General features: G+C 40.4%; 1 protein-coding gene across 3 annotated transcripts in view; it reads right to left on the bottom strand.

Moving 5' to 3' along the window:
* IGF2R (insulin like growth factor 2 receptor) overlaps positions 1 to 14690 on the bottom strand; it is a 56583-nt gene that overhangs the window by 30147 nt on the left and 11746 nt on the right. For all 3 annotated transcript variants that reach the window (XM_040551289.1, XM_040551287.1, XM_040551288.1), the window contains 14 exons: positions 13788 to 13912; positions 12018 to 12116; positions 11478 to 11610; positions 10224 to 10344; positions 7862 to 7976; positions 6236 to 6398; positions 5883 to 6063; positions 4942 to 5045; positions 4386 to 4550; positions 3919 to 4059; positions 3439 to 3585; positions 2430 to 2561; positions 1830 to 1977; positions 385 to 562 (listed from right to left, as the gene is read on the bottom strand). In XM_040551289.1, coding sequence (XP_040407223.1) covers positions 385 to 562; positions 1830 to 1977; positions 2430 to 2561; positions 3439 to 3585; positions 3919 to 4059; positions 4386 to 4550; positions 4942 to 5045; positions 5883 to 6063; positions 6236 to 6398; positions 7862 to 7976; positions 10224 to 10344; positions 11478 to 11610; positions 12018 to 12116; positions 13788 to 13912 — 1952 coding nt within the window. The remainder of the gene's footprint in view (positions 1 to 384; positions 563 to 1829; positions 1978 to 2429; positions 2562 to 3438; positions 3586 to 3918; positions 4060 to 4385; positions 4551 to 4941; positions 5046 to 5882; positions 6064 to 6235; positions 6399 to 7861; positions 7977 to 10223; positions 10345 to 11477; positions 11611 to 12017; positions 12117 to 13787; positions 13913 to 14690) is intronic.

Raw genomic sequence — 14690 nt, 5'->3', positions numbered from 1 at the left:
AACACTTGCAAAAACACAACCATAGCAACGTAACTGCTGTTTGCTGTGTTACAGGGCACAGTCCTAGCACTTCACATCTCTGGCCGAGAAATATGGCTTTTTTTTTCAATTTGAAATACAAGAGGATCAAAAGCACTGGTAATTATATGGCCCAGAAACTAGAGAATAGTGAAGTGAGAACCCTGATGCAGATCAACAGTTTACTGTTCAGTAGGCAAGACGAGTACAGGCTGGTACACCAAGAAAAATACCTGTTTTGTTGAGCAGTCTGCTTTATAGATATGGTTATTTCCATCCATGAATCTCTGCTGTACCAGCCTGGAAGTGATTATTTTCATGACTTACAGATGTAGAGAGTTCCCCTCTTCCTATCAAACTTCTTACCTGATATTCAGGCTGACCTACTCCAGCTTGATGGTCACACAGGAAAGTTATGAGAGTAGATCGCTGTGTTTTCTTCTCATCATTATATGCTGTACCATTTTTGTAAGTCAACTGAATCAGACCATCATAATATGAAAGTTTGGAATTAGGCAGTCCAAGACTCCAAAACTGGTTCTTACTAGAAAATAAAACAGGCTCTGAGGTTGTGCAGAATTCAGATGTAGTCATCTTAAAGAAAAGTCTACCAAACAGTAGACACGCAGGTATGTTTATAGAATACTCCGTAGTAAGACAAAAGGATTCAGCAAGATTGACTAATACAAAGTCAAAAACTAGGATGAAAAGCACTGCCAAAAACAAATCGTGAACAGGTGTCCTTCTTTGGGAAGGAAAGGAAGTTATACCTTACTTAGGTACCTAAAATACTAATACTCCATTCTCTAGAACAGTGACAGAAAAGTCAAGTTCCCATGGGCTTCAGAATGGGCTTCAAACTGCAGACATCCTAATGGCAAGCTCATGCTGGTTTCATGCAACTACGTGGGGACAGTGAAGATCTAGGACTGCACAACAGCAAATCTTCTCACTTAAGAAAACTTTGTATGCTCTTAGCTCAGGATCAGCTTTGGTCTAGGAGGGTTTCTTTACTCTGAGTTAATGTCAGACTAGCTCTTTCAGACCTAGTCTAACCACCTTCCCCCAAATAGGTGCAGCAAACTCTCCTTAGCTGGAGAGTACTTCAAGATCAAGCAAAGTCAAGTACAATTGCATGTGGGTGCACTGTACCACATCTCTAGCAATAGGCTGACCTGGAATCTGAAGTGTTGCACAGATACTGCACCTTAGACGTGGCTGGTAGAAGATAGAACAATGCTGCTCACAGAGTAGTTGTGCACATTGGGACTGTGCCTGCATTTTTAGCAATACAAACATGCTGCAACACCCAAGTTCCAGGCTCTACCTCACATAAGGCGGGTACTACTCAGCCTTAGGACCTTGGCTAACCTAGTCAGTAGTGCTTCTTTACAGCAAACACTCTTCAAACCAAGCTGATTTGAATCCAAGGTGCAGGTTGGCTTAATACAGCTGAAGCAGTTAATACACAACTTCAAACCCCTCTGGGAACACTCACAGAAAGGATTTCCTGAGTTGGAAGGGACCCACAAGGATCATCAACTCCAACTGACTGCACACATGACCACCCAAAAAAAAAAACTATGTCTGAAGGTGGAGCAATGGACACAATCTCAAAAGCTAATTGCAAGCAAAATCACATACACTTTGCTTGAAGCAATTGGCAGCATAATTACTACGCTGACACTTATTTTACATGCAAGTTACCTGAATCTACTGCAGGTAGTAATTACTTTACATGCAGATTGGTCACTGTTAGATAACATCACACAACAGGAGATTTATTACAAGCAACATAACTAGCAACTTACTTTTGTGTTACTTGGCATGCTGCTGATTGTGTGTGACACAATTCAACTGGCACACTGCCGCAGATGTTTATGTAGAACAAATATTCTGAAGTATTAACCATGTAGTACCCATTTTTCTTGGCCAGTGGTGATAAATCAAAGGAGAAGCCTAACAGAGAAGGAATAAAATTTCATTCAGCATAAGTTTCAGTCCCAGTTTTTCCCCACCATCTCTCAGATCTTGATTCTACTGGCCACACAACTAGTTGTTATACAGACATGTTCCCCTAAACACGTCTCCCCTTCCACGTAATCATTCCAGAAACATGGAAATTCAGACATACTGGAAGCATATGCTTTCCTATAGAAGAATTTACTACAGTCAAGTACAAGTTACACCTATTTCCCCCCCACACACATATACTAGGAAGAGCATTAAGCTCACACTGCTCTCATTTTAACATGTGCATATACTTTAAAACTCTGTGCTCCAGTGTTTTAGGTGCTTCAACTTGCAACAAGTTCATTTCGGTTTTCCACAGAAAGAGGACTTAATGCTCAATGCCATGACACAAGTCCTATCCTTGAAGGCCCTTCAGTTTGGCCAACATAAATACATACCTGCCTGAGCATCAGAGACTTGACAGTTATCTCCTTCAGTTTTAGACAGGACACATGCAGCAGCAGTATACCAGTCAAAAGCATATGAACATACACCCTCAGACATCAAGATTGGAGCACTTTCTAGATCACCTGGTATTGAAAGAGCAATGCGTTAAACAACACGCAGTACAGTCGGGCTGCCAAAACTATTAATCTAAGCCTACGAACACCGACTCCCCCCCAACAGCAGACCAGAAGTAATGAAGTACCTCTCCTCTGAAAATAAGGACCACAATCAACAATTCCTTACGTTAGTTCTTTGCATCCTTCTCCCCAAGTTTAGCCAAGAGGTGAAGATGTACTTCTTAGTCTGTTCCCAAGTACTCTCTCGCACTCCAAAAACTTTTTTTTTTATATGCAAGCCTGGAGCTTGGCTACAAAGCAACAGCTTTATCAGAACTAGTACATGACCTGATCTGAACAGCCAACATATGGAGGGTTTAGCTTCCTCATGCTGAAGTGCAAGAACCCAAAACTTCTATTTCCCTGGAAGAAGTTATACTAGTGGGCTATTATAGGGAGATGAAAATTAACAGCTTCTGCAAGTGTTCCTGCTTACTGTAAAATGCAAGCAGTTCAGAGAAAGTTTATTGAAAAAGGTTAAAGTAAGTGAACATGGTCTTTTCTATCAAGACAATCTAGAGGTAGAAAGTGCTTTCTAGAGCTTTCAGGTATTCTCAAGGCTTTAGTCACTTAAACTTACCTTCACCTTGTTTGAAAAAAATCTCAGTTCAACAGATTACTCAATGGTCTTGAATATTCAAAGAATACTTGTATAAAACATGAACAGAGATAAATACCTGCAGTTATATTGCTCTCACCCTAGCAAACAACAGTCCACCAGCTTTTGCGTACAAGAAAATAAAAGACAAAGGCATATACTAAGACTTAGCACTCATGCCTGGAAATATTAAATGATCTCCATTTTTTTTAAATGGATTAAAGAAAAAGGTGTGGATATTCTTACCTGGTCTGCACACAAGAGTGATGACAGTTTTGATTTTTTTGTTAACACCACAGCTGTCTCCATCTGAATAGATAAGTTGAATATTTTCTCCAACCTTTTTAGGCGAAGAAACAAATGTTCCAAGATTCTTGCTCCTGTTTTGCTTATCTGCAAGGAGAGTAAAGGCATCACTTTTTTCCCCTAGAAAGTTTACTCTATGAAGAGAATATTAACTAGCCAAACGGAAAGTCGTAAGACAGCATGCCATTACAAGTTGGTTTTCAACCTTCCCTAGACCATTCTACAAGCCCTGGAGGAAAGTGCAATACCATTCAGCTGTTAGGAAAGTCTACTGATATCATGTCTTTTGAGGTCTTTAGCAGCACAAGGGAATTACGCTACTAACTTCCATTTCCTCAAATAACGGAAGGCACCCAGTGCAGCCCTTTTGCATTTACAAAGAAAGAAACGCCAAGCCTTCAGAGATTTAAAAAGACTCACCTACAGAGCAAATAGCAGCAGTATCTGGGCAGAGGGAAGCTCCTCCTCTCTTCAGCACTTTATGGCAGACATTGATGTAATAATGTTTCCTTCCTGCCTCTGAAAGGCTACTGTCAACAGCTTCCCAGTTCTGGGCTAAATCTGCAATACAGACAGTCACTAAGAACAAGTCAGCTAGCTTAATCATGCCATGCCAACCACTCCATTCATCACAGAAAAACAAATTCACACTTAAAGCCACTTAAGATGACAACAACCAAGACAGTCACAGATAGGGCTACTTTCCTACTGCAATTATTTCTTTTGCGAGGATAGAACTGGGTGCCAGTACCCCAGAAAAATACCAAGGGAAGTGACAGCTGTATTATGTTCAGCTACGGAATTGCAATGACACTAGAAATGGCACTTAAATTCAGAACAGATGTTTCAGAACAAAAGTAACCGAAAGTGAGCTTTCGCTGCCATACCTGAACTGCGGATCAGAGGTGACAAATCATAGTGTTTTCTCTTATCAGAAACTCTGCAAAGGAGATCTTCTCTCTCTTTAACACATGCGTATTTTGTATCCCAAGTGAAAAAATAGGTGCAGTCCACTTCGCCAGTAAACACTGGAGTCCCTCTACCATCATTACCTTAATATTGAAGATGAATACACAGAGGTTAGGTTTCCAGTAGGAAGAGAGAAAAGCAAGAGATAATTGAGAACTCAATGCAACGAGCAAGAACGACAGAAAAACCACAAGTCCTGTGCAGCAAAAGGATTTATTTTGTTTTTAAACTGTTGACTAAGAAAAATAGGTCTTTTCATGCCTCAATATTCTTTATCACCAGTGCGAATTTAACATAGTAGTGCTACTACAGAGTACAAAACGATCCTGCAAGACATAGAAATTAGTGCTTACTCTAGCAATATTTATTTCTTGTGTTAAATGTGGTTCAAAGCATGCATTCATTTGAGCCTAAGGTCTACCAGCAAACACAGAAGAAACTCTGAGAAGAGTCACCACAGCTGATTATACTCACCTGCTGTTTCATTGCACTCAAAGTTTATGACTGTCATTCTCTCAAAGCCGGAACTACATGCATCCCCATTCGGATAAATTAAAGTGAGATCCCCATCAGAATATCTGAGTGAAAAGTCAGTTTTAGATAGAAATGTGATCAGGCAATAACGCGGTGTTCTCCTCATAACAGAAGCCATAGTTTTGTTTTTTTTTTTTTTTACTTAATTTTCTCACTCAAGAGGGAAGACAGATGCTTGTTCGACATTAATACTGATATTTCTACTGCAACAAAGGCTTCCATCCACAGATGTTCCCTTTTCATGAATTAGTACAGTTTCAAAAATGCTATAAAGCTATTCCAGCCTTAGTGGAACATTTCTTCATATTTCTCTATTTCATGGCTATTTTTGCAGGTGGAAGAAGCCATACTCCCTGGACGACTGCTCGTACAAGTCTGCCATATGCATACAGATAGAATGAAAGATCGTACCTAGGTGAAGAACCTCTTTGCTACTGTCCCAGTATGGGAACCCTCAGGTTCTTCAACACACACTAATTCCTGGACTCAAGTAATCTTGGATATGATTAATGCATGTTCTTGCAAATGAGGTGGAGATTGAGATGACAGCTAAAACATCCAGCCCTGATGCCACATTGCATGCAAAACTCGAGAAGGACAAGATGCAGTACAGCACAGTCTGCAGTTCCGACAAAGTTGGTGAAAGTTTCCTTCCTGTGTAGGCATTGGCCCCTACCAAACCCATTTGCTCCTGTTTGCTAATGCCATCCTGGCATACTGTTAATATTTTCCTATACAACACCAAGCAAGAATGCTTGCATTTTGTATCCAGTATTGCTTACAAGACAAATAAGGGTGTCAAAGTAGGAAACAAAGAACTATCATCATTCAGACAACTTAGCATAGCTAAAGAGCCTGGAAACATTTTTTAATATACATACCTTAGGGTCTGGTTCTCAAATCTTCCTGCCACTTTTTGCTGGTTATTCGAAGATTTTACTTGGCAAGATGAAGTGTATCCCGTACTGTCCTTGCAGTTACCTGCACTGGTTTTCCCACATACATTCAAGTAATAGTAATACTCATCTTTGTCATCTTTGGCTAAATACGGTGTGACATAATCTGAATAAATAAAAAGAAGTGTTATAGCAGAACAGATATAAACAAAATCTACCAAAGTCTACTTGTCAGGTGTGACCCAAATATCTAGATAAGATATTATTCCCAGTCTCCAAACACGGAAACATAACTGATTAGTAGCACCACAGACTCAAAAGAAAAATAGTGAGCTTACCTGGAAGTTGAGTAAGTGGTCTCAAGTCAATGGAGATATCATGTTGCTCATTAGTCAGAAGACAGCTCTTACTCTCCAGGTACTCCCTGTGACAGGCATACTCAGTTACCCACTCAATTTCATACCGGCAATTTATTTTTGCTGTGAGTCTGGGACCTGCACTCTGATACAGAAGTGATCAGAATTAAAATTGTAAGTCTAGAGATGTACTTGAAATTGAATCCATTAATTAATGGTGTCACATTCATTTACAGTCAGAAATGAGCAGCTTCACCTGTAAATTGCTTAAGATCTCCAAACACTGTCTCTGGCTATTGAGGTATTGAGAACTGAATAAAACACCTTTTACTGATTATGTGGCAAACTACTAAAAGTCTAAACAGAGGTAAAGCATCAGCCATTAGCAAAGGATTAGAAGTAAAGTACATTTAAAAAGCTCTTTTGCTTTACATGTCAGCAAAAGAAGAGAACATGGAGCTCAAATTGCTGAGCACAGCTTGGATCGTGTTTGCCTCTGGGGATTCCTCAAAGAAGGGAGCAGATCAAGTATTATCTGAAGGCAATGCAGCCCCTTAGACACTGGACATTTTAGCAACTTCCCTCAGTCCAAATCAGGATAAGAGGTAGTAATTGACTATTCTTTAGCCAACACTTTCATCAAATGTTTTTTTCTGTAGAGAATATTTTTGCACCTCTTGAAGTGAAATGATTAGAAGCTCACTGATTCACATAACTAAAACAGGCAGATACACAAGTTACAGGCACAGGTAACATTAGCAATACCATTCACAGTGTATGTGTGCATAGTTATGCTGATGTATTACAAAGTGACAGTAGAGGACACCCTATGGTCTGCTTCTTCAGTCATGAGAATGATGTATGGTACCTATCTAGGTCATAGGAGGGACAAAACATTAAATCAAACTTAGCCTGACAAGAGTTCCTACTTCGCCAGCCCATAACCAAAAGCATTGCAATATGAAGCAGTAGAGCACTAGCAATATCCACACTGGTCCAATTTAAGGAGTGCAGGTTGCTGAAATTACCTGGCATCACAAACAGTGATTACCATACTGCATTGAAGTTGACTCAAATAGCATCCTGCAAAAGTTGATCTGCTGCTTAACTGTACAAACTTTAAGGTTAAAGGAGTTCATTAGCCTGCTTAGCAAGTGACAAACTTTTGCCAAACAGTGACAGTTGCTTTTTTTCCTCCCTGAGGAAGGCCAGAATAAGAAACAAGTAACAGACGAAACTATAAGCATGCCAAAGCCTGACTGGCAAAAGAAATCTTCATCAGCCAAAAGAGAGCTCTGTGCCAAGGATTAACACTGTACTAAGAGTCCTGTTCAGACAAAAATGTTTAACCTAGAAAAGGATAACTAAATTCACCAAAATAATGGAAGAATATAACCCTGGGAAAATTTTATTGAGTCCTTGTTTTATTTAAGTTTTAGAAGACAGTTTTTTTCTAGTATTATATTTTGAGTACGCCCAACTCTTGACAAGCCACGAAACAGCAGAATTTTTCTGTTCCCTTCAGTTATCAATAAAAGTGAAAGATAACGCGAACAGAAGTTAGAAGACCAACCATTTAACACACACACACTAAAACAGCAAAGTTACCTGTTCTCCTCTCTTTGATGGGCAAACAAAAGTAATTGTCACTGCTGGATTATGGCCTAGACAGAAGTCTGGCTTTTCCTCATCACCGTATATTCTCTCATAACTCAGTACCAGCCTAGAAAGACAAAACAAGAAACAAAAAATACACTTAAAGACACGACACACTGAATAGAAGCATAGTGTTGGAGGGACACCTCTCTTTTACAGAATACACTAAAGTAGTCCCACTGCCGGAATTTACTTTTTATGGACGCCTTTACTCCTTTCATTTTACAGTTTACTAAATAACTATTAAGACAGCCATAGAATCATTAAGGTTGGACAAGACCTCCACGATCATCTGGTCAAACCATCCTCCTACCACCAATATCACCCACTAAACCATATCCCTAAGCACCACGTCCAACCTCTCCTTAAACACCCCCTGGGACAGTGACACCACCACCTCCCTGGGCAACCCGTCCCAATGCCTGACTGCTCTTTCTGAGAAGAAATGTCTCCTCATTTCCAACCTGAACCTCCCCTGGCACAACTTGAGGCCATTCCCTCTAGTTCTATCACTAGTTTCCTGTGAGAAGGGGCCAGCCCCAGCTCCTCACACTTTCCTTTCAGGCAGTTGTAGAGAGCAATAAGGTCTGCCCTGAGCCTCCTCTTCTCCAGACCAAACAACCCCAGTTCCCTCAGCCACTCCCCATAAGACTTGTGCTTCCTGGTCCTGGCTACACTATTCCTGATACAAGCCAGGATGCCGTTGGCCTTCGTGGCCACCTGGGCACACTGCTGGCTCATGTTCAGGCGAGCAATCAGCACCCCCAGGTCCTTTTCCCCTGCACAGCTTTCCAGCCACTCTGCCCCAAGCCTGTAGCACTGCATGGGGTTGTTGTGGCCGAAATGCAGGACCCGGCACTTAGCCATGTTGAACCTCACCCCATTACCCATCGATCCATCCTGTCCATGTCCCTCTGCATGGCCTTCCTACAATTTCTATACAATTCTTTGAAATTCCTACATTTTTCTATACAATTTCTTTCCATCCTGATCCCAAAATTGAGATCGAGACAAACACATTAGCAAATTGACAGTAGAAGGACAATTGGAATGGATCAGACAAGGTAGGAGTAGGATCACACAACATAACTATCTGACAAAGAAAAATGGCAAGGTGACAGGGTAAGAAAACAAGGAAACCCAATACAACTTTCCTAGCAAGTGTTGCTGTTCTATGTGATCTAACATGCAGAAAACGACTTGAGGAGTGACCATCTGGCTTCAGGTTAACTGCACCTCTAACTGGCCTCTGTAACAGGATGCGGACATACACTTCACATTACTCCTTTCCCAGCCCACCCTAGTCTGATTCAGTACATACAATGACTTTTCCCTCAAGAATGAAGAGTTCTTCAATCCTAACAGGGTAAGAAAAAGCTTTCTTGCCAAGCACTTTGAAATCCAATGCTAGTTGTACTTTATTACGAGGAAAGAGTTATGCTTCTTCAGATGCAAGCTTCTGTCTTGGTACACAACACCTTAGCTATTTGTTTCATGGCAGAAAAACCCTCCAACAAGTTTACAAAGTTGTTAGCCTTTAAAAAAAACAACCCTGGCACCAAAAGGCCAGAGCCTTTGGTCTCCCTGTTATTATCCTGGTTTACTGTTTCAACTTGTATCTGAAATAAGAGTACGCTATTGACTGTACAGACAAGGTAAGCAGGCTTAGATCTGACCAGTTTGGCATAAGCCCCCCAGGACATACAGAACTTTTATATTTTTTTCTTTCAAGCAACACTCCCAGCATAAAAAAAGCAGGAAACAGAACAGAGAGCATCAAGGAAACAGTTTCTCCTAGCCCCCGCTCTTCTGCCACCACCAGGAACAATAAACCTTGCACTGCTTATCTGTTTCTTATATTAAGAACCCATTCATACAAGACTACAGAAGGGCAACATCTGGCCCTATTCTCAATTTAGAGTACTCCTGGGCAGTAGAGTGAGCCAAACAAAGTAAGTCAAAACACAGAGCCAACACATTTACCCTTCGAGCCCTGAGACATAAGACAGATGGAATTAAAAATCGTTCTTTTGCTTGGAGGCAGAGAACACTAACCCTGGCTTCCAAGAAATTTGCAATTTGCAAAGGAAGAGCCTCTGACAAGGAAGAAAATTTGTTGTGTTATGGCAGTAGAATGGGACGTCTGCAAGAAGACTCTACCCTCCCACTATTTGAAAAAATCATCTCTGCCAATGCTTCAAAATTGAACTTGTGCTGATGGCAACATAAGTCTTCTAGAATTTAATACGACTGCTTTATCCAGCCTAGATGAATGAGAAGCATTCACAGAAGTACCACCAGAAAAGTGAAGTACCTGTCTTGGTCATGACGCTTCAGCTGTTCCTTTGGACGGCCAACATCATATGCAAGACCTTCATGTATCAAGCAAGCAGCACTGCCAGCAGGGCAGTTGTTGGCCTCTCCACCTGAGCTTCCTGTTAAAGAATATAGAAAACAAAACTCAATTTTTAAGCCCAGCTCTGCACGGAGTACTTTGTGATTTTATCTGTGGACTCGCTTGCTATCCATTGCTTCACCCTTTTCTAAAAATATTAAAACAGGTAACATTGAGAATGTGTAACTGGCAAGACAAAACCTGAAGTACTTATGTACAAGGGGAAGCTCATGCTGCCCCATTTTTTTCGTTGCTGAAATTAGTTTCTGGTAGCTAGTGCAGCAGTTGGATATATATGGCTCAAGAATTTCTAGAAGTATTTTATCTATTTTTCCCCCCCACAACAGTGAAATAGTACCAAGGGATGGGAAACACCTACTGTCAGGAAAGGGTTTTTTCCTCCTTTGACTCTTATCTTATCCAAAGCTGTCAGCAAAAAGTTTCAGACTAATAGTTGGTTTTTCTGTTTTTTGTTTTGTTTTGTTTTTTTTAAAGAAGATCAGACCTGCCACTAGAGGTAGAAGTTTTAGTTTAGTTGTCCACTAAACATGGGCACACAAAATATAACTGCACAGCTTAAAAAGTCAGTGCAAGTATACAACTAAGCTAGCATTTTCAATAAGATTCTAAGAAGTGATTTTGCTCTTTTAATTCCTTATTTATATTGCTCCCAACTGACATCACAGTGATAGCTATGCATCATTACTTATCAAAGCTCCTAAACACTTCTAATTCATCTCGGGGACAGACTTGGAACAAAGCAACAGCCTGAACGGGAGCCCAAAGCAAGTAATAAATTCAGAGCACAAATAAATTTATTTAAAGTTCATTAAAGCGTCTTTAAAATTTATTAAAACATGTGCTATGAACTATCTTGGCAGTATTTGGCAGTAAACATAAACAGCTGAAAGACTGGACTGAGTGGAAGAGCTTAAACTTCTCTAAGAGTCCTTGCCCTTCCAGAAGGCAAATATCTCTAAACAGCTCAATAGTTAGAGGACAAAACTTGGCTTCACAAGAAGCAGCCTTCAAATCATCAGAAATAGTTTGAAACCATAGCGAAAATCCTCATCCACCAGTCTTCAGTCATGGGACAACCTCAACTGGGGCACTAGAAAAATCATACTGATAGAAATTTATACTCTGACAGGTGATACAAGCTTGTGCCCACACCTAAGTCCCTGCAGATGTTTATAAACAAGGAATCATCATCATCAGAATCATCCACCAAGTAGTGTCCTGAAACTTTGATGAGAGGATTTAAGTCATGTTTCTTCAAATCTTCATCAAATACATAGCAAGGCACCTAAAAGAAAAAGAAAATACATACAATGCAGGCCAATGAAGTAGGGAGAAGTTATGAACAGGCATTTATACAACCAATTCAATACGTGGAAAAGGCTTTTACTTCTGGAAGCTCAGGTACCTTCAGACAGACTTAAACCTAGATACACTGGATAAAAGAAGGCACCAGAACTTAGCGTGTTCTGCTCCAGCTCTTATAAGAGTTTTACTATAAACCATATGGATCCCAAAAGGTTGAAGAACTACCAAAAGTTCTCAGCTCCACCAGCTTCCAACAGCTGTTTTATATGCATGTGAACAAGTCTGGCCTATGGAGGTTGTTGGGATTTGTTTGGGGTAGGAGGGTTGGAAGAGCAAGATTACCAGATCTGTAAAAAGAAATTTCTGTATGTATAGTACATAGATTACCTCTTTCACAGGTTTAAACAAGTCTTTCTTGCAAGCAACAAATGTCCTCCACTCAAAATAGTGCACACACTCTGTTGCTGTTACGAATTCAGGGGTACCCTATTTAAAGGAGAAAAAGTCATTTTAAGAACAGACTTCAGTTTTATTTTGTATCTACAGACAGAAATAAGTTAATTTAAGAGATTAAAAAAGAATACAGAACATCAGACCAAAGCCATACAGTTTCTTAATAGCACTTAAATAGCATGACTGTTGTTTGTGCTTTTCTTTTTTTTAGCAGATTTGTTGGTAAACTCAGGAAGATGCAGGGTGCCAAATCCTTCTCACTCTGCATATGCAAGCTCTCTAATAAGCATGTGCAAATCCTAATACGCAAAAATTGTACTACATCTTTTAGAAGCACTCACTTGTGCCAACTGACATTGGCAGGAATACCAGGCACATCTAGTTACTAAAAATGAAAACACCAATGTGTGTATATAAAGAGATGAACAGCAAGACAACACATAGTTTACCCATTCCCTATCCCACAAAGGAGGCTGATTAGCAAGTTCTTCAGCTATACAGAAAGGATACCTCTGAAGTCAGCCACTTATTTTTTATAGGCTCATGTCAAACATTTGCATCTATTTCAGGACAAGGCTTCTACCACAGTTCAGGGCTGGATACTCAAATGAATGCCTCTGCTTATAAAAGGAAAATGAGATTTTTTCCGTACTGTCTCATCACCTCAGCTAGAAACACTTTAGCCTATTCAGATACCCTCCCCTATTTAACCCTGCAAAAAAGTGCTGGAAACAAGTTGTTCCAGACACTATTACAAAATCTTTTTGCTAGGTCACATGAAAATAGGTGTTACAACTACACTAACTAGAAGAGGTTTGAAGGTGGTTATGATCTGGTGACACTTCCTCAACTCCAGCTGTATTTTTCATTTTGTTTACAGAACCGTCTGCTAAAACAGCACACAGGTAGCCTTTAAACCTCTCTGCTGCACTGGCACCTTGTTTGAATTGGCTACACTTCCAAAAGACGGTGTGCAATGGTGTTACTTGTGCCAACAGCAGCCCTGATAAGTATTTCTCTCTGATACACAAATACATAAACTGATCAGTCTGTACGGAATACCAAGCTGCGATATCAGTTAAGTGTTTGGAAGGTGCAACTCCAAAAGCACATGGATATGAACTGCATACATGCACCTTTCAGGTATCTCCATTCACGCTTTCAGCAGATACCCACGAACAACTGCACCCCCAGAAGCCCAGGTAGATGCACAAGCACTCTAATCTCTCAACTATGTGCAGACAAAATCTAAAGCTTACTGACGTCAGCTTTGCTGACTTGCACCAGAGATCAGTCTTCTCCTTCAGTACTGTTTTATTAAACAGCCATTCTAGGTTCACAGGTCAGACACAGCCAGTATTGCAACAATAGCTTTCAGTTACAGCACCCAGTTGACCAATTCCTCCATATTACACTATTAAAAAACTACAAAAAAACATGAAGATACTACTCAAAACATTAAAGACCCAGAAGAGCCTGTGATCAGACCTAAACAGCAGATCTGCAATTATTTTCTAACTTGACTGAATTTTGAATGCTCCTTTAGATCATGTCCTTAATTTGGTACTAAAATGTAACGGGCTCTTCCTAAGGCTAAGAAGCTTGTTAATTATTACATCCACTAATACAGCAAGTCTCCCTAAAAAGCAAGTTAAAAGTACACGCTTTATCCATTGAAGATAAGAATACGTGATTTAGACTTACCAATGTTTTCCCACACAGGAAGTTTATGTTGCTTTGAATTTGGTGCTGACTGTCTTTCTGCAAGCAGTTAGCTGTAGTGTTGAGTTCCAGAAGAGTTTTAGAAGCTTTTTGCAAGTTTAGATCACCTAATGTTTGGGAAAAGAAAAGGGGGGTTATAGTACTGTGCTTTCATGGAAGCTCAACATAAAGGCTCTAAGTTCAAGCACCGAGCAGCACAAGACATACCAGTCCACCTGAAAACTGTCTGAACAGGGTACAACTGAAGACTTCCCTTGCAGTTCTCATGACCTAAAGTCCAGCTCCAACTTAAGACTGTATTTGATCTCTCTAATCACGTCTACTTCCTCAAGATTCTGTAAGCAAACACCATTACGAGCTAGCTTCAAGTATCACAACTCACTCCTTCCTCCCACCAGCTTCAATTTACCAGCTTCTCAGCCTGTCTTTTATACAGATTGTGTCAGAGAGCGTACTTAATGGAAACTCCATCAGTGCCTGGGTGCATCTGCAGTACTGGCATTATCTCCTGCTAAACCCAACACAGAACCACTACATCCATGTACGTCCTCCTACAGCTCTCATCCCCTTTAGCACAGCCTGTGTGCTGCAGGAAGGCTGGGGTCAGCAATGCTTCACTGCACGTCCCTCTTTCTCCAACACCTGACAGGAAGGGAAATGGTGAAGCACATTTCAAGTCTCAGGAATGTTTCTGTTCAAACCCATTTGGTTAGCATTAAGCAAAGTCCTCCACGCTGTCCATTTTTACTAGGTAGATTTTAGTGCTGCAATAAGTTTGGGCTGAACTGCAGAGAACACTATAAAATGCCAGTATTGACTGGCTTCCCTCCTTATTTTTTTGTTGATGTCTGCACTAGAGATAAAGTCAAATCTGTAATCACTGCA

Source organism: Cygnus olor, chromosome 3 (assembly GCF_009769625.2).
Source record: "Cygnus olor isolate bCygOlo1 chromosome 3, bCygOlo1.pri.v2, whole genome shotgun sequence".
Lineage (NCBI taxonomy): Eukaryota > Metazoa > Chordata > Aves > Anseriformes > Anatidae > Cygnus > Cygnus olor.
Note: the sequence above shows the minus strand (reverse complement) of the source record. Positions and strands in the feature narration are given on the sequence as shown.